This window comes from Notothenia rossii (assembly GCF_949606895.1).
Source record: "Notothenia rossii genome assembly, chromosome: 6".
Taxonomy (NCBI): domain Eukaryota; kingdom Metazoa; phylum Chordata; class Actinopteri; order Perciformes; family Nototheniidae; genus Notothenia; species Notothenia rossii.
In genome coordinates, this window is record NC_136909.1 from 56,831,209 (window position 1) to 56,854,083 (window position 22,875).

Consider the following 22,875-nt stretch of genomic DNA (forward strand, 5'->3'; position numbering starts at 1 on the left):
GAGGCTGGCAATCAATTATATTTTGAAGAGAAATTGACTCAAGCCGGCTCTCACAAACTCTTGCTCTGTGTGCAAACAGCCCGCTGCACACGCTCTCTGCCTCTTTCTCTCCATCGCTCAACCTCACTCCACCTCTCCACCCTGCGTGCTTGCCCAAGTTGGCACAGCGTTACAAATGTGCCACAAAACCAACCAATGGATGTAGCCTATAATAAGACCGTCAACAGCCTTATGGCAACCTAAAACCCCTCTTTTTCCATAACAACAATTCACGAGCCCTGCCCAGAGCATGGGCTGCAGGAACATGCTACTCGAACGCTGCGACGCAGCACCTGAGATTACTTCCAAAAAGTTTTTCACGTTCTCAATTTTTTGCGTTTAACGTTATATTCGTTCGGTACACTTCGGTACACACGTGTACTGAACCGAAGGGCCCGTACCGAATATTCTCGGTACGGGTACGTATACCGTTACACCCCTAGTATCTTGAGCCGGTTTCTCAAACTTACCTACCCTACCTTTAAATATACATGACCTGATTTTATGTGCTTTTTTAACGATAAAATTGTTACTCTTAGAAACAAAATCAATGACCTCTTGCCTTTGACCAGTATAGTGTTATCAACAGCTCCCGGAAACGTAAGTTCTAATAATATTACACTAGATAGTAAACTAGAATGCTTTTCAGCCATAAACCTTGAACAATTAAATTCAATGATTCTATCTTCTAAACCATCAACGTGTATCTTAGACCCGATTCCAACTAAGCTGTTAAAAGAAGTTTTTCCATTAATTAGCACTTCTTTATTAAATATTATGAATATGTCTTTATTATCAGGCTATGTTCCAAAATCATTCAAAGTAGCAGTGATAAAACCGCTTCTTAAAAAGCACAACCTCGATCCAGAGGTTTTAGCCAACTATAGACCTATTTCTAATCTTCCGTTCCTCTCAAAAATTCTTGAGAAAGCAGTCGCAAAACAGCTGTGTGATTACTTAAGAAACTATGATTTATTTGAAGATTTTCAGTCTGGCTTTAGAACACAACATAGCACAGAGACAGCTCTGGTTAAAGTCACAAATGACATTCTAATAGCCTCTGACAAGGGACTTGTCTCTATTCTTGTCTTACTCGATCTTAGTGCTGCATTTGATACTATCGACCATGATATCCTATTGCAAAGACTAGAGCACTTAGTTGGCATACAGGGAACTGCTTTAGGCTGGTTTAGGTCTTATCTATCTGAACGCTCTCAGTTTGTACGTGTCAACGATGAATCTTCCATGCAAACCAAAGTTAGCCATGGAGTGCCACAGGGCTCAGTGCTTGGACCTATTTTGTTCACCCTATATATGCTTCCGTTAGGCAATATTATAAGGAATCATTCTGTAAACTTTCATTGTTATGCGGATGATACTCAACTATATTTATCAATCAAGCCTGATGAAATTAATCATCTAAATAAAATTCAAGACTGCCTCAAGGACTTAAAAACGTGGATGACCTTAAATTTTTTGATGTTAAACACGACCAAAACTGAAGTTATTGTACTTGGCCCGAAGAATCTACGAAACAAATTATCTAAAGATATATTAACTATGGATGGCATTAATTTGGCCTCCAGTGAGACTGTAAGGAATCTTGGTGTTATATTTGATCAGGATTTATCCTTTAACGGCCACATAAAATCAATTTCAAGGACCGCCTACTTCCATCTACGTAACATTGCAAAGATCAGGCATATCTTGCCTCAAAACGATGCAGAGAAACTAGTCCATGCATTTGTTACTTCAAGGCTGGATTATTGTAACTCCTTATTATCAGGGTGTACCAAGAAGTCAGTCAAGTCGCTTCAGCTGATTCAAAATGCTGCAGCTCGTGTACTAACCAGAGTTAGGAAAAGGGACCACATTACTCCTGTTCTGGCTGCCTTACACTGGCTCCCTATAGAACACAGGATAGAATTTAAAATTCTTCTTCTCGCCTACAAAGCCCTTAATGGGCAGGCGCCATCTTACCTTAAAGAACTCATTATACCCTATTGTCCTACTAGGGCATTGCGTTCCAAGAATGCAGGGTTGTTGGTTGTTCCTAGAGTCTCTAAAAGTACAATGGGAGCCAGAGCCTTTTCTTATCAAGCTCCACTTTTGTGGAATCAGCTTCCAGTTTGTGTTCGGACGGCAGACACCCTATCCGTTTTTAAGAGTGCGCTTAAGACTTTCCTTTTTGATAAAGCTTATAGTTAGGGCTGATTAGATTCAGCCCCTAGTTTTGCTGATATAGGCTTAGTTTGTCGGGGGACATCTTACTTCTTCCTTCTCTCTGTCTATACCTGTGTACTCTCATGTTCCGATTAACCCAGCTTCCCCAAATTTCTTTCTTTTTGGTGTCTATATACGCCGGGATCCGGAGTCATGGATGATCCTGCGGTCCTGTGTCATGGATTGCGAGTCCTGGATCTTGAGTCGTGGCTGCGGTCCTGGATCATAAGTCCTGGATGGATATCCTCGTGGATTCATCTTCTTATTATACACACATGCATTTCAAAACATTTGGACTACCTATGTTGCAAATGTATTATCTTTTCAATTTACACACGGCGTCTATTGCACGTCTGTCCGTCCTGGGAGAGGGATCCCTCCTCTGTTGCTCTCCCTGAGGTTTCTCCCATTTTTCCCTTTAAACTGTGGGGTTTTCTCTGGAAGTTTTTCCTTGTACGATGTGAGGGTCTAAGGACAGAGGGTGTCGTATTGTCATACTGATATTCTGTACAAACTGTGAAGTCCACTGAGACAAATGTAACATTTGTGATATTGGGCTATATAAATAAACATTGATTGATTGATTGACCTCTTAATTAAAAATAAAGTGAACATTAATACCAATATTATGATTTATAAAATGCTATACCAAATAAAATAACATAAACAGCAGGTTTATTTATTAAATATACATACCAACTACAAAATAAGTGGGTAATAAAGTGTAAATGGACAACAAAACGGAAATGGACATGAAAAGGCCTGATGGTGATGCTAAATCAGAGCCTATTACCTTTTCTCAGTCTTTTTCTCATCATGCATCTTGTGTGTAGTGATCCAATATCGTTACCACAGCCTTGCCCTTTAACAGTTATTACGAGCCCTGGCTCAGCCTTACTCACCAAGAGCCCACCGCCTAGCCTTCTTACAGGCAAAGTCACTGATCAAGTCCTTGAAGTCCAGCTTTCTAGCCAACTGGCTTTCAATGGACAGCATGGCAAGACTGCAAAGCCTTATGGGGGGACAGGGCTGCGGAGCCTAAAGATGGATCTGTTGGTCCTGGCACCAGGGGGAGGGACAACTCATTTAATATCCACCGTCATGGACTTCAATTCCACTGCTTTGCCGACGACATCCAGCTTCTCATCTCCACCAAGTCCATCTCCACTGCTACCCACTCCATCCTGAAAAACTGCATCACTGAAATAAAATCCTGGCTCCAACTTAACTTCCTGAAACTCAACTGCGATAAATCTGAAATAATAATCATTGGACAAAAAAAGCTCACCACACCTATCCCTAACTTCACCCTCAACATAGACGGCTTCCCAGTTCAAACCTCCCCTCACATCCGGAACCTAGGCATCATATTTGACCAAACCCTCTCCTACAACAGATACATCAAACAGATCACAAAGACAGCCTTCTTCCACCTCAAAAACATCGCCCGTCTACGTCCATCCCTCTCTCCCACTGCTGCCGAAACCCTCATCCACGCCTTCATCACCTCCCGTCTGGACTATTGCAACAGCCTCCTCTATGGTTCACCTGCAAAAATCCTCAACAAACTTCAATATATCCAGAACTCCGCCGCCCGTCTACTCACCCACACCCGAATCCGTGAACACATTACACCCGTCCTCATCAAGCTCCACTGGCTCCCCATCCCCCAGAGAATTCAGTACAAGATCCTCCTGATGACATACAAAGCCCTCCATAACCTGGCCCCATCCTACCTGACTGACCTCCTTCACAGACACACTCCCACTCGCTCCCTCCGCTCTGCCACTTCCAACCTCCTGTCCCTCCCCACCCGGACCAACCTCAAGTCTTGGGGCGACAGAGCCTTCTCCGTGAAATGAATCGTAAGTTTAGTGAGTACATTATCAATATAACGTTATTTTATTGTTAATTATTGATGATTGATGAAAGGATACTTAAACATGTTTTCTTAACCTTCTAAACTGCCCATTCACTTTGAATGGGGTGACGTCATGTTGCCTCGCTTTTCGCCGAACTGAATTGTGGGTAGCAGAGCGGAGCTTTCCTGGCGTTTCAGGCTGCAAAAGTTGAGCAATGTTCAACTTTTGAAGCTTCTGAAGGTTTCGGTGGAAGCGTCAGCCAATCAAATCATATGCCAGTACAAGCTCTAGCCAATCAAACCGCTGCTTGTGTGTCAGGGCAGGGAGATTCATGTGATTGTTTGTTGGTCGAGCTTCAGACACACCCGCCGGCAAGCTTTTTTTGAAGCTGTAGTGTGGACGGGCCGTAAGAGTGAATATCGGCCGTTAATGATCGGCGGCGAATCGATCGGAGCATCGGACATTTTGAACGGCAGGTTTTGAATTTACCGTTTTTTATTAAATGTTACCAGCTAAAAACCGGTAATTACCGGCTAACGGAAACCCTGCTACAGAAGTGAGAGACATTTCTCACTTGTATTGCAAAGATGCAAAATGTGGAGAGAGTGGAAAGTGCCAGTGCGTCTCAGTTGGCCTTCCCTGGACGGAGTTCTGCACCTGCTGTGCAGAATGTCAAAAATGTGTCCCCTAACGTTTGTGAGGAACCATTTAACATTATATTCTAGTATCTATGTACTTGACCTCTCACAAAATTATTTGATGAATTATAGACTGTACTTTGAATTAAGGTTAAAGTTTCAATAAAACCTGTACTATTTACACCTATGTTTTAGAGGCTTGCAATTTAGAACTACTACATTTTATTGTATTGGGTTACTCTTATTCTGACTATTTGGTGATGTAGTTCAGCCACCTGGTATTTCCCTCTCCAAATATAATGACCATCAGAGTGAGCATTCTTAACTTATACTGTAGGCTATTATGCCACTTATCCCCCATTCGGAATTTGACTGTATCAGAGAAGAGGTAGGCCTATGTCTAAAGAAATCTCATTTGCAATAGAACTGTACCAGACATGTCCATGCAACTACTGGTTAGTGTTCAATAGCACCCAATTCAGTAATGGTATATTTTTTAGGGATTTCTGTTTTTCTGATAAATTTGAGAAAAGTGATTGAGTCCTATGTTCCTATCACCAAAAAGTACAATTTCCGTCTAATCTAAAGCTAAGTTTACAGGACTATAATTCAGTATTTCTTTAGTTAAATAATTGTCTGACTATTTGGTGATGTAGGACAGCCACCTGGTTCATACCTCAGCAAATCTGTTATGGGCTTTTTTGTCACCTTTCCCATATTCGGCCTGGTCTAATTTGGCTCTTTTTCAGGGATTGGGGTAAAAAAAAACATTTTTTCATTTTTTCCCCCAAAATAAAATTTGACAACAATCAATTTCATTAATGGGAGACCCTAAAGATAAGAAAAATCATTGTTGTCATTTGTTCTATCTCGGGTAGGGGCATCTCAAAATCTGAGGGCCCTTCCTGCTAGACTATTAGCCTACATACGTGTGTTGTACCATGTTTCAATGACCAACAAAGTCAGGCTCTAACGGCCCGTCTACACTACAGGCATCGAAAAATGCTTTCAACGCTTCGCCCATTCACTTGAATGGGGTGACGTAGAAGATTTTTAATCTTCGCCGAACTGCATTGTGGGGAGCATGGCATGGCTTTGCAAGCATCACGAGCATCTATCAGCATCAAAAGTTCAACTTTTGAGGCTCGATGCTTGGCATCAGCCAATCAAATACCGTTTATGCAAATACCGTTTATGCAAATACCGTTTATGCAAATCCCGCCAGTGCAAGTGCTAGCCAATCAAATCGCGTGCAAGCTGGGAGAGCCAGACCGCAGTTCATTTCCTCATATTCCAAACGAGATATTACGGTAGCAAATCACCCGGTTCTTTACGACCAGAACTATTTACCGGGATAAAAACCGGAGGAACCAGGCATGGAGGGAGGTGGCAGAGACACTGGGTGAAACTGGTAGGTTTTTCGACTGTTTGGAGAGTTTATATCCAGTTTACTTCGTTTTAACATTGCTATTGCTTTGTATGTCGGGGGCGGGAGATTCATCTGATTGGTTGTTGGTCGCGTTGCTCGCAAAAAATTGCCAAGCTTCAGACACGCCCAGCTTCAAGATTTTTTGATGCCTGTAGTGTAGACAGGCCTTAAGAAAAGAAGAGAAAGGAGAGGAAGACAAGAGAGAGGGACTAAAGGGCGACAGTATGTCACCCAGTTTTTCACAAGAAAAGGTGGGTGTGGTCCATGAGTGGTGGAAATTAGTCTGTTAGCTAATGTTTTTTTGTTTACTAAGCTGACATTAAGTACTGTTAATATCAAAATTCAGAGGTCTTTCATTTCTTTTAGCTGACATTTAAAGGTATGGTAGGTAGTTCACTTCAGAAACCCTTTTTGTTATATTCCATGGAATGCTCTTAACATCCCGATAGCAATGAATATATTAAATGCTTTGACAATAAATACATACAAAAATGTAATCTGTGGAAGCCGTGGCGCTGTAAAAAGCACAACCAATCATCTGAGCCGGCCCAACTAAAATGACTGGATGGCCTACCTGCCTGTCAGCCTTCCATCTTTGCACAAACTTATCTCGTGCCCTCATTGGTCATGTGCGCGTTCGTGTGTGTTGTAGGAGGGGCTCTGTAAGGAACTCTGAAGGAAGGGGCAGATTTTTTTCGGTTGTGTATTTTCAAATTCTAGCGCACTCAAGCTGGTTTCTCCATTCTTACCTACCTACCTTTAATAAATGCAGGCACATTTTTAGCGCCTATTCATACTAAATCAGTTGTCCCTCCCCCTGGTGCCAGGACCAACAGATCCATCTCTAGGCTCAGCAGCCCTTTCCCCCCATAAGGCTGAACCTGAACCAGCTTTTCTCCCAACTGAAGGAGGTGAGCAGCATTGTGTTGAATGACATGCCACTTAACATATCTGAAGGGAAACTGGAATACAAAATATACATATATAACAAAAAGCTAACATCTAATTTAAATTATACATTTCAAACACAGTATTTTCCCACATATGATCTATATCAGGGGTTTTCAAAGTGTGGGTAGGTGAGCCTCCCCTCAGAGAACATAAGAACAGCCGCGCCCCCCCTCCCAATTATTATTGCTTTTATTATTATTATTATTATTATTATTATTATTATTATTATTATTATTATTATTATTATTATTATTATTATTATTATTATTGTTGTTGTTGCTATAATGCAGGGGTATTCAATTGCATTTCAAAGAGGTCCAGTAAGAGAAAATGTAATTAAATGCTCTGTTTTCGCTGTCTACCTTCCGCCATTTGAAATTATTTTTTTCTCTCCTCTTGTCTCGTCTCTGTGTGTGTGTGTTTGAATCTATCGTGCTGACTGCACCGATTTGAGTAGCGTCACCTCCTTAAAACATTAAACAATAACTTTTTTAAACCTTTTTATTTTTATGTTTTAAACATATTGTATAAAACTCCCCCACTACTTGGACTATTCCTTGCACCCCTCTAGAATAAGCCCGAATGGTCTCAACCATATTGCATCAGTAACGTGCACTTGTTATTATAACAAGATCGCAAGGACACTGGTAGCGATCGGAAAATTGTGTGTTGTTCAGTTTGTGTGTTGTGGAACATGCGTGTCCGTGCATGAAAACATACCACACACCCAATTACAATTGCATGTTCAATTCACTACCCTGGAAGTTAATACAGTTGTTAAAGTTGGAACAGCCTGTGGACAGCCGTTCTTCCTTGCATGTCAGTCGCCGACACCTGCTTACAGAGGACAGGCACATCTAGCTGCAGCACGACCCGTATATTTCCGCACGCCGTGTTCTCAAGACATATTTTTTTTAACATTTTCAACATGGTGGATAAATCCTTATATTCTCCGGCAACACACTGAACGTCAACTTTGCCTCCTTATTACACTCACCCCTACTTTAGTGGGAACAATGAGTCTGCGTCTTTGATGGACACAGGAATAAACGCAGATCATACTCTGGCTGCAGCCTTTACCGGTACTTGCTTTTGATCAAAGTCAATGCGGAAAACCTGCACTCACACAGGTAGGTGAAGGGAATGAGCACTTTTACAGCCTTTTTGGCGAGGTGGGGGAACTCGGTCTCCACAGACAGCCACAAGTGGGCAAGTGTCACTTTACTCGTCTTTTTCTCGTTCTTTTGTGTCTCACGCTGCACCTCCCCTGAAGCTGTCAGGCTCAAAGTGTGAGGCGCCCCCCCAGGGGAGGCGCGCCTCACACTTTGAAAACCGCTGATCTATATAAAACAAAACATTGCTTTTAGTCTATTTAGGATGATGGACAGTTTGAAGCATTGAGTGATCAGTCTGTATTAGGTAAACAAAATGTTAATCACCAACATTTTGGTTATGATATTAATACTAATGTTATTATATTAAAGCAGGGGTGGGGAACCTCCGGCCCCCGGGCCGTATACGGACCGCTAGACCATTTGGTACGGTCCTCGAGGTAATTTATAAACAAAGTGGCCTGTGGTGGTGGGGCCCAATGTGATATATTTTCATGGGGCCCAAAATCCCTGGCGGCGCCCCTGCTATCACCCTGGAGTGAAATGAGTCTTTGATACTGGACAGTTTTTGTTTTATTCTCATCTAAAAACGGAGGGATGATAGCTCATATATGAGATTTCAAATGTATTTTATTTTGAAACTCTTCATCAGGATGTCATGATTTTTTCTGAGTGACTAGATGGGGTGTCCTGCTATCACCCTGGAGTGAGATGATTCTTTGATACTGTACAGTTTTTGTTTTATTCTCATCTAAAAACAGAGGGATGATAGCTCATATATGAGACTTCAAAGGTATTTTATTTTGAAACTCTACATCAGATTGTCCTGATTCTCCCTGAGTGACTAGATGGGGTGTCCTGCTATCACCCTGGAGTGAAATGAGTGTTTGATACTGGACAGTTTTTGTTTTATTCTCATCTAAACACAGAGGGATGATAGCTCATATATGAGACTTCAAAGGTCTTTTATTTTGAAACTGTACATCAGAATGTCCTGATTTTTTCTGAGTGACTAGGTGGGGTGTCCTGCTATCACCCTGGAGTGAGATGAGTCTTTGATACTGGACAGTTTTTGTTTTATTCTCATCTAAAAACAGGGATGATAGCTCATACAATAGAGATTTCAAAGGTCTTTTATTTTGAAACTCTACATCAGAATGTCCTGATTTTTTCTGAGTGATTAGGTGGGGTTTCCTGCTATCACCCTGGAGTGAGATGAGTCTTTGATACTGGACAGTTTTTGTTTTATTCTCATCTAAATACAGAGGGATGATAGCTCATATATGAGGCAGTGTTTCCAGGACTCTACCGTAATGCATAGGATATTCGCGCACCGCAATATGGCTTGACTAGGTTTTCCCGAGTGGAGGCTGGCTTGACCGCAGTGACACAGGTGAGCCATGTTAGTGTTTTTAGCTACATAACGCAATATGTTTTGATGTCTGTTCTTGTTATTATCTCCGCAAGTTCGTATAATTGAGTGATAATGAGGGTACCCTTCAATTCTGTGTCACCTCACGATGTGAAACGATGGGTTGGATGTGCAGCAAAGATAAATAATAAGGTTTTGTGAGTGTATTTCAGTACAGTCATCTGTTAGCATTTTTCGCTCGCTGCTAATTCAGAGGCTCAGCTTTAGCATTGTGTTTTTTTTATTTATTTTTTATTAAAATGATCAGTTAGATGAGTTTCTTCCCGTTACATGGATATAAAACATTCATAGTTTATTAAATAAACATGCCCTCAGACACTGTTTCCTGCAAGATGTTGCGGCAGTGCCCCGGTACCGGGGTCTCTCGGCTTAACAGGTTAAAACACAACATGATATGCATGACTATGTGAGCAAATTAAACCATTATTACTAAACATATTAACTAACAAAAATGTATCTTTTCTTAGGCTTATGTCCTGTAATCCAGTCCAGTCCTCCATCTGTGCATGACAGAGGAGACACTGATAAGAAGAGGTATCCAGAACTAAAGAACATTGGGTTTCCTTCTCTGGATAATGAAGTGGCCGGTTTGATGATCCAGCCTCTAGTGTAAGGACTTGGGATGTCCGACTGCCTCCAAGTCCTCCACATGCTGAGACTGACAGGGCGCTCGTCTCTGAAAATTCTGAAAGGCATGCAGCACCTTTCTCTGGATGATGACACAGATCCAAAACGCCCAGACCTGTTGCCTCATGAAGTTCCACTGCTTCCATCTGCTGTGTTGGACAAGGCAGACGTTCATAAGAGGAAGCACCCTGACATTTCAAACATTGGGTTTCCTTCCTTGGATGACGAAGTGGCCTTTCTGATGTCCCAGCCTGGCAGAGTTACTGTTTCTGATAGGACCCACATTTTTCGGAAGCATTGGGTTTGGCTCTTTGACTGAGGACACTGATCCAGAGAGTCCCACGCTGTGGCCTCATACAGATCCACAGCCTCGAGATCCTCTGCAGGCTGAGGCTTTTCTGCACCTTTGTGGGAAGATTTTGAAAGGCATGCAGTTTCAAAATGCTGCCTCCATGTGTCGAAGATGTGCTACGAATGGGAGACGCTTGTGTGAAACATCCAGACTTGACCAACATCAGGCTTCCTGCTCCAGCTTTGGACCGCTTGATGTCCATCACCTGCAGCATCAGGTTCTTCTACCTCAACAACCTGGAGCTCCACACTTCACGAGGCAGAAAGATGAAATTACTTGTTGGTCTTTATAAATAAAAAGGGAGCAATTGCATTTTTTTGTGTCATGTCATGTTAATGGTAAAACATTTAAAACAGTCACTACAAGTATCGCTAAACCATGCAGTATTTACATTGAGTCCCTCAGTGGTTGCGATGATAAGTGCTGTTCGAATTCTCTAGATCAGGGGTTCCCAAAGTGGGGGGGTCGCGAGACCCCGAGTGGGGGTCACGAGATGATTACAAAATAAAAATGGAAAATACAAAATACAAAAATAATTAAAAAAAATTGATAATTGTTTTTAATATTTGTTTCTTTTTTAATTATTATTAATAATAACGTTTGCATAGACATTTTCAGGGGCGGACTAGCCATCTGTATAATTTCCACGCAACGAGGCTCCCCCTTTGACAATTCACTAGCGCAGTGTTTCTCAAACTTTTTCATACCTAGGACCACTTAACCAATAAAAAATAGTAGTAGTAATAGTAATAGTAGTAGTGATAGTAGATAGTAGTGAGACAATTCTCATGACAAAAAAACATGAATTTGCGTTTTCTATGAAAAACATGAACATGAAAAAATAAACATTTATATATACAGTCTATAGAGAGGCGAAGTCACGCCCATCTACTTCCGGTCCATGGGACCCCGGAAGCGAAAAATTATACATTGAATTCAATGGAGAGAGAAAACGTATCTTTTGATCCCGTTTGAATTGTTCCACGAACTACACATATGATGTTTGTCAATCTTAAACAATCATTTCCATGTAAAAAAAGTCACATTTTGTCGTAAAACTGTTGAAATATAAGACTATGAAAAATACGCGACTACAAAGACTACAAATCCCAAATCCCATTCTGGGTCGCGTATGTGATGTCACAGGCGATAATGCTCCAAGTGGTTGCGACTCGTAATTAAAGCGAATAAGAAGATTTCATAACTGATTTATTCCCTCCAATAAATATAAGAGATTGCTCCAATAAATTCACTTTTACAAGATGCCCGTGTGCTTTGTAACATGTTGTAATCACAAAAGTGATCATACCACTTGCTCTTTCTATCGCTTCCCGTCTGATGAAAGGACCAGGACTCGCTGGATCAGACATATCAGGTAATATCATAGGTAATATACATGTTGTGCATGGAACATAGTCAAGTTAGCTACCTAGCTAGTAGCGACGAGTAGCGAGCACGTTAGTTAGCATTACATTACTTAGCCTTGTCATTTTTAGTAGCCTTACCATGAAGTTATTATTTTATTACATGAAGTACACCAAAATGTTAAACAGTAAGAGTAGTCATCATGGTAAGTATTTTGTGAAACATTTGAAGAGTAGCCTACTGCGCCCTCCACCGGGTGCTAAGAAAGCAGTTCAGGGAGAGTCGAAGGAAGGCAGGCAGGCAGGGAGCTTTGCATGACATTCTTCTGGACATGTGTCATTGTGATAACAGTGAGGGTGAGTCAATCTGTTTGTTGGAAAGACAGTAGTTGAGTGATTACTGAGAGAAAATTATTAAAAGAGATAATTATTCAGTGTTGTTACTTTAAAGTGTTGTTACTGACCTTTTTCTCTTTTATTTCCTTTACCTCACCTGTAACTGCTGAGACCCTGAGGAACATGCACACTGACCTGCTCTGGCAACCTGATTTCCACTGTACGTAATAGTATTTGGTTATGGTATATTATTTATATATATCAAAGGCACAATGCACCCCCCAGAGACACACATGTATTGAGTGTGATATTTTGCTTAGGTCATGTGAAATAATCTTTACACACTAGAAAACTGTAGGAGCGGCAACTTGATTTGAAAATTGAATTTTTAATATCCGATAATAAAGTTGATCTGTTTTCTTTATTCTTCTCTCTTCCCAGCTCCATCCATCACCGTTCTCTGTTCCTGCAGGTCCTGCTTGCTAATCAATGCTTTATTTTTTTACACAATTACAAATAAAGTAAATGTATTGTATGACATGAAGTTGTGCTTCATTCTGAGTCAATAATACATTCATTCTGCCTTCAACTGCAAAATGATTGTGGACTACACCGACATCCATGTAGCTGCCCCCCCAGTAAGATGAACCAAGCAAAGTTGACAGTCAACATACAGCTGTGCTCTTAAGTTGACATGAAGAATTTGTGAAATATTGGTAATTATTTGGAAAAAATGACTGACGATGCAGAAAACTTTTTTTATTTAGGAACAGTGGTCAGGTGAAGCATTTATCACTACATATGTGTCACACTTAAAAGGCCAAACACACTGTTTGGCCTTTTAAGAGCTCTGTCTCACTTCCTCACTCTTGGTCCTCTTCTACCTGGAAATAAAGACAACTAAAACACACACAAGCTGAATGTTACAAGTGCTTCACAAGATAAATAAAAGAGTGCAGACTGTTTAAACTATGGGTAGGGGGGCTATTTGGCAGGTTTAAATGATTGTTAGTAATGAATTATATAATTTTCTCATTGTAGACGAGCAGACAGGGAGCCAGATGAGAAAAGCAGAATATGCAGCTGCCATTTTCCTCATGGAAAAGAGAAAGGGCCAACTGTATTTGAGTGGACCAAAGAGAAAGGGAGCTTAGCGGTTAATCAGTCCAGCGACCACAGCTACAGCAAAGGGCCTGAGTCTGCAGAAACTGACCCCGAATTCTCCAGCGTGCAGTCCGCAGACACCGAACCTGGACCCTCCAGTGTGCAGTCCAGTTGTTCCGCAGACCTGGCAGGGGATACTTGGATGCGAATGGCCAAATATTCAGCAGCAGGCTTACCTGATGATGTCATCCGTATGGAAACAGGGCTTCCTGACCAGGCCATGTTTAAAAGGGTGGCGGGGTTGGTGGAGCACTTTGAGGGCTCCATTGTGTATTACGCTGGATGGAAAGTGGAGGGCATCCTGCTGGCAGACCAGGTTTTCATGGCCATGATGAAGATCCGGCAGAATTATCCTCACCTGCACCTTGCACAGCTGTTCCACTGCAGTACCGCAACAGTGGGTAATGTGGTGAACACCATGGTCCATCTGCTCCACAGGTTGCTGTTCGAAAAAATGATGTCCACTGTGCCCAGTAGGCAAAAAAACCAAAACAGCATGCCTGCTGCTTTCCAGTCCTCTGCCTTCAACTGCAGAATGATTGTAGATTGCACCGACATCCACGTGGCCGCCCCAAGTCAGATGGACCAAGCCAAACTGACGTACTCCTACAGAGGGATGCACTCCTTCAAAGTGCTCATCTCTGTGGCCCCAAATGGAGTCATCAACTTCTGCTGCCAACTCTTCCCGGGCTCTGTGTCTGATAAGGCCATTATGCAGCATTCAGGCATTCTGGAACATTTAGTGGCTGGCGACCTTATCCTGGCAGACAAGGGCTTTTTAATTTCAGATATTGTGCCTGCGGGTGTGATTGTGAACATTCCCCCTTTCCTGAACAAGGGTAAGTTCACAGAGAGTGAAGTGAGAGCTACCAGGGAAATAGCCAAGAACAGGATCCATGTGGAGAGGGCAAATGCCAGAATAAAGGAGTTCAGGATTCTGGACCTGATCCCTTGCCACCTCAGGAACACTGCAAATGTGCTGGTACAGCTTTGCTGTGCCTTGGTGAACCTGCAAAATCCCCTGATAAAGGAAGTAGCCAGCACCCTCACCGTTGACTAAGCCAGGGGTTCCCAAACCTTTCAGCCTGCGATCCCCGGGGGGAGCATCCAGCTGGCCCGCTGCATCCACGGAGAGGGCTTAAACTGCTGAGACCAGCCCAAAGTCACACAACGGCTCTTTTAAGAGCCACCTACACCTTTTTTAAAGAGTTACAATCCTAAGTTATTATAATGATTACACTAGTTCATATTTTACTCAGTTTACTGAACTGTGATGCATGAAACCAGAAGGGGAATTGTTGAGGTTTACTGAAGTTACAAAGACATTAATAGATATGAGTATAACAGGTCAGAGTAAAAACAAGCTTCTGTCAGTCATGAATCATTCAAACTATTTATATAACCATGTAATACAGTTATGTAGTAGGTCAGTAAAAGTAATTCTTTATTTATATGTCTTAAATATCATTTATTTTAGAGGGGCCTGAGACTTAACATGTTCATTGCCCAAAACTGCAATGTAGTTATTGTGCATGTGACAATAAGGCCTTAATATTAGGGCTGCACGATATCAGGAACACATAACACGATAACACTTGCGATATTTGAACAAAAACGTATACATGCAGAATTATTACTTTTCCAACAACATGGGATTTATTGTTTATTAGTTAAATATCGTGTGTGTGTGTGTGTGTGTGTGTGTGTGTGTGTGTGTGTGTGTGTGTGTGTGTGTGTGTGTGTGTGTGTGTGTGTGTGTGTGTGTGTGTGTGTGTGTGTGTTTATTTACATGTCCTCCTCCCTACTGGCCAACACAGGGAGCATATGCTGAGTGTAGAAGTTCTCCAGGAGGAGGAGATTTCCATGCCATGCAGGGTCTTTGGGGATGGGGATGATGATCGCCTCCTTCGTGGTCCACACAACAAAGTAGCAGAGACTCCGGTCTGTGATGTGCAGCTGCCCTTGGACCTGATGCCAGTATGGGTGATTCTTCTTGAGAATGTATGACCCACCCTCCTCACGGAGACAGAAGGATGGTAACTGGACTGCCTCTGCGATGGTCATGTTCCTCTGGCTGTGTGGACACTTCACCTCCAGCAGGGCAGATGTTTGCACAAGTCCATCAGGTGATGCTCCCAAAACACCCGACTCACTCACAAATAGACCAGAGTCGATCACTGTCACCCGATAGGCCTGCAAAAAAGCCTTCACCCCTTCGGCCTCGTTTACAACTCCCCAGTTGACAGCCATGACTCCGTCTAAATTGTACCCCCCAAACACCCTCTTCATGAGGGACGCGCATGGAGTGGATGAAAGTCCCGACCTCAGCACAGCACCAAAATTGCTGGCTGTCAACCTGCCCTGCCTTTGTAACTGCCACTGAGGATTTGTCCGCTGTCCTACGGTGGCTGTCTGGATGGCAGCTTGCTGGTCTCTGCTCAGTCGCATTGAGGCAAGAATTGCCTCAAGCCCCCGACCCCCATGCTCCTTCACCAGCTCCGGCACGGTGAAAATGGCCTGATGTTGAGGCTGCAGCCCTGGCTCAGGTGACAAAAGCCATGCCATGCCACACTGTGTGCCCCTCAGTGCAGACCTGAACCAGTCTACATCCTCAGTAGCGATGTCTCTGGCCAGTGGGTTGTATGTCTCCTCTTGCTGTTGGTAGAGTTGAGACACCGGCTGGACTACTTTTGAAGTGCCAGGCTTCCTCCACTGGCACTCAACTTCTGTGGAGCTGATCTGCCACATGGCAAATATTGCCAATGCTGCAGCGTGGCTGCATTTGTACATCCCCCGTGCACAATCACAGACAGCGCTCTGCATCGCGCCATCGTCTCCCATGTAGATCTGTACAAATAAAGTAAGTACCATGTTTGTTAACATGCTATAATAGATTGAATGAGCAATACAAGGATGGTCCAGATCTGGGGGTGGGAGGGTTTATTTTCCCATAGTTTTGTCCATGTGTCTGATTGTTGTTATTGTTTGTTTTTCTGTATTTTTTTTAATTTGTGTTGTATTGGTTGTGATTGTACATTGTATTTTTTAAATGTGTATTGCATTTTTGAAAAACATTTGATCAACAAAAAAAAAGGATTTGGTCAGGATCTAGACTCAGTGTGTAGTTTATTAATTAATCAATGCTCTCTATATTAGGAAAACACATACCAGTTTACCAGAGGGAGTCACACACAGCTGTGCCTAGATAACCAAACAAATTGACAAGATAACCAAAATCCTTGAATCTACACACAGCAAATAAACTCAAATGACACAACGAGATGTAAAAGGAGATCACACATACAGTATAGTCGATATAAAACTGGCCGCTTCAATCTGAAGAGCAACTAAAACAAAACACGGGAGTTTACCTTGTTCTTGTGAACACTAATGTTATCCACAGCATACACACCCGTATGCAGTACACCCGTTCTAGGTTCTGATTGGCTCTCTAGGTTGGCATTCTAGCTTCTGACTGGCTGTCCAGGTTGTCAATCACAGCCATGGGCATATTATACTAGTCGACTCGTAACATCGCTAAACTTTTTTTCTTGACGGTTTTCTCAGTCAACTAATGCTATTGATAACAGTAACATAAATTAACACAGCCCTGCACACTGCAGTGATTATATGCCGGGTCTGTGGTTCATCATCTTCTTTTTCATTCTCCTCCTTATTGACTGACATTAACGTTAAACATTGCACTCATGTTACTCACCGAAACCTTGTAAAGCCGGTCCCGCATGCTGGCTCTTACAGAACCGACTAACTCCCCTTTCGTGTATGTACAGCTCTCAACGTGCCCAGACTTGTAGTGATTTTCACCTCGTTTTATACTTTTATTCTCATTCTGAAAGAATGAGGTGAAATGTACCAACGTGACGGCCATCTTTGTGTTGGTGACGCGTATTATGCGGGACCAGAGACATGTAGTTCACTGAGCGGCTTAACACAAAAAAAATTGTTACTTCACAGTTTTACGACACATTTTTATTTTTTTGACTTGCAAAATGTTCTTTTAAATTGACAAACATCATATGTGTAGTTCGTGGCACAATTCAAACGGGATCAAAAGATACGTTTTCTCTCTCCATTGAATTCAATGTATAATTTTCCGCTTCCGGGGTCCCATGGAGGCTCCCGGAAGGGGAGGGACTTCGCCTCTCTATGGAGTTAAAATCGACGTCACTGTCGAGCCGTTAGTGGCCGACTCCGCCTACTAAGGGCTTCTCTGCAACTCTGCAGAATCTTATGGGTGACCCTACGTCCATTTATATATACAGTCTATGCCTACACCATACCCCTACACCCTACCCCTCCTTTTGCGCATTTACACGGAGGGTCCGCCATATTGAGGGCTGTTCAAACGCAACGAGTGTGGAGCCGTGTGGAGGGGGAGTGGGCTATCAAGCCCTCAAACAGCGAGTCTGCAGCGGTGCTGACTTGAGACCGGTTTCTACCTGACCGGAGTCACGCTGTGTGTGTCCGTCAGGAAACACGCTGTTTACAAGTAGTTCCACTGATAAATTGCGATGTTAACAACCTCATGATAACCTCATATGTTTTTAACTTAGGATCATACCTGTGTTTAGTCTAGAAAAAGGTATTTATTATAAAGTTGTGTATATTTACAGACTGTTGCAAAAACTAAGAAGCTTATAAACATCAGGTTTAAAACTAAAAGAGCTTTGAAACACAATGAAAGATGTTTGGAGTTTTATTTGAGTTATTCATTTAAACTTTTTGTCTAAGAGATGCTGATTTGAAACCGTTGTTACATACAGTTACGGCATTTCCTGTTTCTGCCGGAGAGAGGGTTGGCCGTCCCAAAGCTTGCTGCTGTATTTACTCCCTCCATCTGACAGGAGGGAGCCTCGTTGAGCTGCGAGTGTGGCTACAGACGGAGTTCACTCCGTCACGGAGGGGTAGGGTCGAGGGAGTGGTTTGGGATTGGGCCGGAGGATACACGAGAGCAGACTACGCGGAAGTGTTTTCACTACTCGCGTATAAAAGCCCCGCCCCCACCTTCACAGCTGGTCCATTTCAACAGAGGAAAACCGACAACTGGAAGATGAGTGGAAAAGCGTCACATAAATGTGTAAGTGCTCACAGCTCCATGGGAATTATTATGTGCAATTCATTTCTAAAAGGCTTTCACATTACTATAATTATATATTTATTTAAATGTAGGCTACATTTTACACCAAAACGGAACACAAAAGCAGGACCAACGATCATACATTGAATTCCTTGACTAAAAAGAGAAAGATTCATTCATTTAAATAAATATTTGAAGAGTTTATCGCCGGCCACTAGAGGGCAGCGTCTCACTGCTGTCGCTGACCGGATATGCCGTGCTCTGACCCGGTAGTGCCGAGTGGCCATTTTAGTTCGAACATTGTTCCTTCACTCCGCCTCGAGTTGAGACGTTCATCCACTCATTCATGTAGGATTGTTTCCACTATTGTTTGGTGTGTCTATACTTTGTGTCGTTGTATAATTGTTTTGTGTTGGTGATGACATGCATGGATGTAGTACTTTGTCAGCATTGCTCTGTTTCAGGGTGTCGTCATCCTTGTCAATAAACTACCGAAACTGACATTGAGGAGTGTGTTTCTTCATGACGACACCATGGTCGTTGTTGGATGCCCTGCCCCCGGCTGCGAGTTCGAATCCGAAGACTTGTTTGAAGCACTCGTCATTGCTGTATTGACGATTCATGGATTTAGCCACCAGCACGCAGCGCCTTTCATGGCTGCGCCAGCCCAGGCCCCAGCCCCTCACGGCCCGAGACTCGATCGGCCCAAAGTTGATGTGGGCGTGTCGATAGAGGAATGGAACGTGTTCATCTGCCGTTGGAATGTATTCCGCGCCGGCTCAGGCATAGGGAATGCCCAGGCCCCATTCCAGCTGTTTCAGTGCGCTGGGCCTGTGCTTGGAGACAGCCTGTTGAAAGCCGTCCCCGACGCCGCTTCCGGACCCTTGCCAGACCCTTGCCAGACCTAATCACCGTCATGCATTCCCTAGCTGTCATCCCAGTCGCTACATGCGTCCTGTGCACCGAGCTACTTCAGTTACGCCAGGAACGCGACGAGACATTCCGCGCATTCGCTGCCAGAGTGTGGGGTAAAGCAGAGACATGCGCATATAATGCGGTATGCGAGTGTGGTAAGGACGTGGACTATACCGACCACATTATCTGTGATGTTCTGCTCAATGGTATTTATGACTCGGCCAGTTAACGACGTAATTGCACTCGTCGAGAAGAAAGAGATGGCCCTTAACGCTCTCCCGTCGTCCTCCCTATCAGCTAAGTCGTCATTCCGGCGCCTGAAGACGACTCCACAGACGAGCCCCGCCCCGAGCCCTGCGGACGGGGCTAAACGTGCCTCGTGCCCGGAATGTTAGAGCGTCTTTAACGTCTTCACGGAGGGGCATCGCGGGTGGAATCCTAAGCCTCACCAGGTGTGCATCGGCTGCTACAGGGCCCGCCGACAACAGAGGCGTCAACAGCCATCATCCGACAGTCAACAGGCCGCAATGGGGTCGGAGCTGGTCTCCCAGGTCTCGTCGGTGCAAGCAGGAGCCCGCCCTGGCCGACGTCACGGGAGCCATCGCCGACGCCTCGCCCCTACGTCGCACGGCTATGTCAACAGGCCTGCACCTATCAGACTCGAGCATCACATCTTCTCCAAGGGCGAATGGAGACGAGCCAGGCTGAGAGACCACCCCCGAGCATTAATAACCATCTCGATGGACATGCCAGTCGGGCTGAGAGATGGCACTAGCAACCGGGGCTCGGCCGACGGAGTTCGGATATCCGTAGTCGCGGACACTGGCGCGCAATCAGACCTTTGGTCTCAGGAGGAGTTCCTGGCCTGCGGTTTCGCGCGGGACGACCTGCGCCCCGTCAGCCTCAGCCTGTCGGCCGCCAACCGCTCCCCTATAGCCATCGAGGGAGCGTTCTTCGCTAGGCTCTCGACGACCTGCAGCGGGCGGCGTGTTACATCCTGCCATTCCATGGTATACGTGAGCAGCTCAATCCGGGCCATGTACCTCTCCTACGAGTCGTTGCTCAACCTCTTGCCCGTGAACTTCCCGTTGGACGACGTTGCAGGGGGGCCCAAGGACAGGCGTAGCCCGGACACGGCTGACACGCCAGACCAGCCCTTGTCCGTCAATACGACGAGGTCAACCAACGGCGGCTGCGTGGGGCCAGGTGACCCCCAGGATGCCCAGTGCTCATGTCCTCAGCGCACGGACCCCCCGGCGCGCCCCGCAGCTCTGCCGTTCCCTTGTACGCCAGAGAACAACAACTGGATGAAAGGTTGGCTAATCGGGAGATATGCCTCGTCGACATTCAATACTTGCCCCCATCGGGCACTACCATGCATGGAGGGGCCACCTATCGAGATGCACGCGGACCCCGCAGCTACGCCTAAGGCATGCCAAACCGCGGCTACATTGCCTTTACACTGGCAGCGGAGGCTCCACGATGACCTCCTGCGGGACAAAGCCCTTGGGGTCATTGAACGCTTGCCATATGGCGAGCCAGTGGCGTGGTGCCATCGTCTGGTAGTCACTCGGAAGCACGACGGTTCCCCCCGCAGGACCGTGGAACTCTCCCCCCTCAACAAGTTCTGCCAACGTGAGACCTTCGCCATTGGGTCCCCGTTCCACCTTGCACGCCACGTCCCAAAGGGCACCTGGAAGACCGTCACGGACGCCTGGAACGGCTACCACAGTGTCCCCCTGCGTGAGTCGGATCGCCACCTCACTACCTTCATCACACCCTTCGGCCGTTGGCGCTACACCAGGGCACCACAGGGTTTCCTGTCATCAGGGGATGGCTACAACCGTCGGTTTGACGCCGTCCTCTCGGACTATGAACGCAAGGAACGTTGTGTGGATGAAACCATCCACTATGACACCGACCTGGAGCAACACTGGTGCGTGTCGGCCGGTCGGGCATCGTGTTGAACCCGGACAAGCTTCAGTTCACGGAGAGGTGCGTTGATTTCGCTGGCTTCAGGTTGTCGGAATCTACCATCGAACCGCTCCCTAAATACTTGGACGCCATCCGGGACTTCCCCACCCCAGGCTCCACGACGGACATTAGGAGTTGGTTCGGCCTTGTCAGGGTGGCTAACTACGCCCAGCTGCGTGACACAATGGCTCCATTTAAGCCGTTCCTCAGCCCACGCTGTGTTTTCCTATGGTCCCCCGTTCTGGAGGAGGCCTTCTAGACGTCCAAGCAAGCCATAATGGAGGCCATCCGCGAGGGTGTGGAGATCTACGACATGCAGAAGCGTACCTGCCTCCGCCCTGACTGGTCCATGCGTGGTATTGGCTACTTCCTGCTCCAGCAACATTGTCACTGTGCCTCGGGCATACCGGACTGCTGTCCAGGAGGATGGAGGATCACCCTCGCGGGTTCGCGTTTCCTGTCCCCTGCGGAGCAGCGCTATGCGGCCGTCGAGGGATCGGCCCTAGCTGTGGCCTGGGGTCTGGAACAGACGCGGTACTTCACGCAGGGGTCCGACAACCTCTTCGTGGTCACCGACCATAAGCCATTGGTGAAGATCTTTGGGGACCGTACGCTGGATGAGATAACAAACTTGCGTATGTTTAGACTCAAGCAGCACACCCTCCCATGGCGCTTCGACATTGTGCATCTGCCTGGCAAGAGCAACTATGCCGCTGATGCCACGTCAAGGCATCCTTCCCCCTCGGGCTCAGCGAACGGCCTCTCACTGGGGCTGCTGAGCGGGCCTGACGCCGTGGAGTCAGCACTCATGACCTCCATCCGCGACGACGCACGGGAGCTCGGAGCCGTCTCTTGACCCCTCCTCGCACGGGAGACAGCGGCTGACGAATGCCTCAGCCACCTCCTCCAACTCATCGAGCAGGATGGTGGGATTGACGTTAACGACCCTGCCCTGGCGAGTCTGTCATCGGTCTGTGAGTCCGTCTACGCACAGGACGGCGTCTTGCTCTATCGGGACCGCGTCGTGGTCCCCACATCCCTCCGTGGGAGAGTCCTTCGGCATCTCCATGCCGCTCACCAGGGGACCTCAGCGATGGGGCAGCATGCCCGAGCCATAGTTTACTGGCCCGGGATGTCCGGGGACATTCAGGCCACCAGGGACGGGTGTGCAGACTGCAACCGCAATGCTCCGTCACAGGCGGCTACACCCCCCCGGCCGTCCTCACCCCCATCCACGCCATTCGAGGCGGTGTTTGCTGACTTCTTCGACTATGGGGGCAGCCACTACCTATTTGTCGTGGATCGGCTCTCGGGCTGGGTAGAGGTCCTGAGCTCTACGGCGGGTACTGCCCTGGTGGG

General features: G+C 45.4%; 1 protein-coding gene and 2 long non-coding RNA genes across 3 annotated transcripts in view; 2 read left to right on the forward strand and 1 right to left on the reverse strand.

The window, feature by feature from the left end:
* The window catches only part of LOC307043453, a 183,987-nt gene that overhangs the window by 24,930 nt on the left and 136,182 nt on the right, over positions 1-22,875 (forward strand). The window lies entirely within an intron of this gene.
* LOC307043454 lies at positions 7,016-12,859 on the forward strand. The gene is made up of 3 exons (XR_013809389.1): positions 7,016-7,102; positions 10,154-12,585; positions 12,807-12,859. It is a non-coding gene; the product is annotated as an uncharacterized lncRNA (long non-coding RNA).
* On the reverse strand, positions 14,216-17,695 carry LOC307043445 (uncharacterized protein). Its single transcript, XM_079687901.1, has 2 exons — positions 17,248-17,695; positions 14,216-16,376 (listed from the first exon to the last, which is right to left on the reverse strand). The coding sequence occupies exons 1-2, from the start codon at positions 17,416-17,418 to the stop codon at positions 15,315-15,317; spliced, it is 1,233 nt and encodes a 410-aa protein (XP_079544027.1). The 5' UTR covers positions 17,419-17,695; the 3' UTR covers positions 14,216-15,314.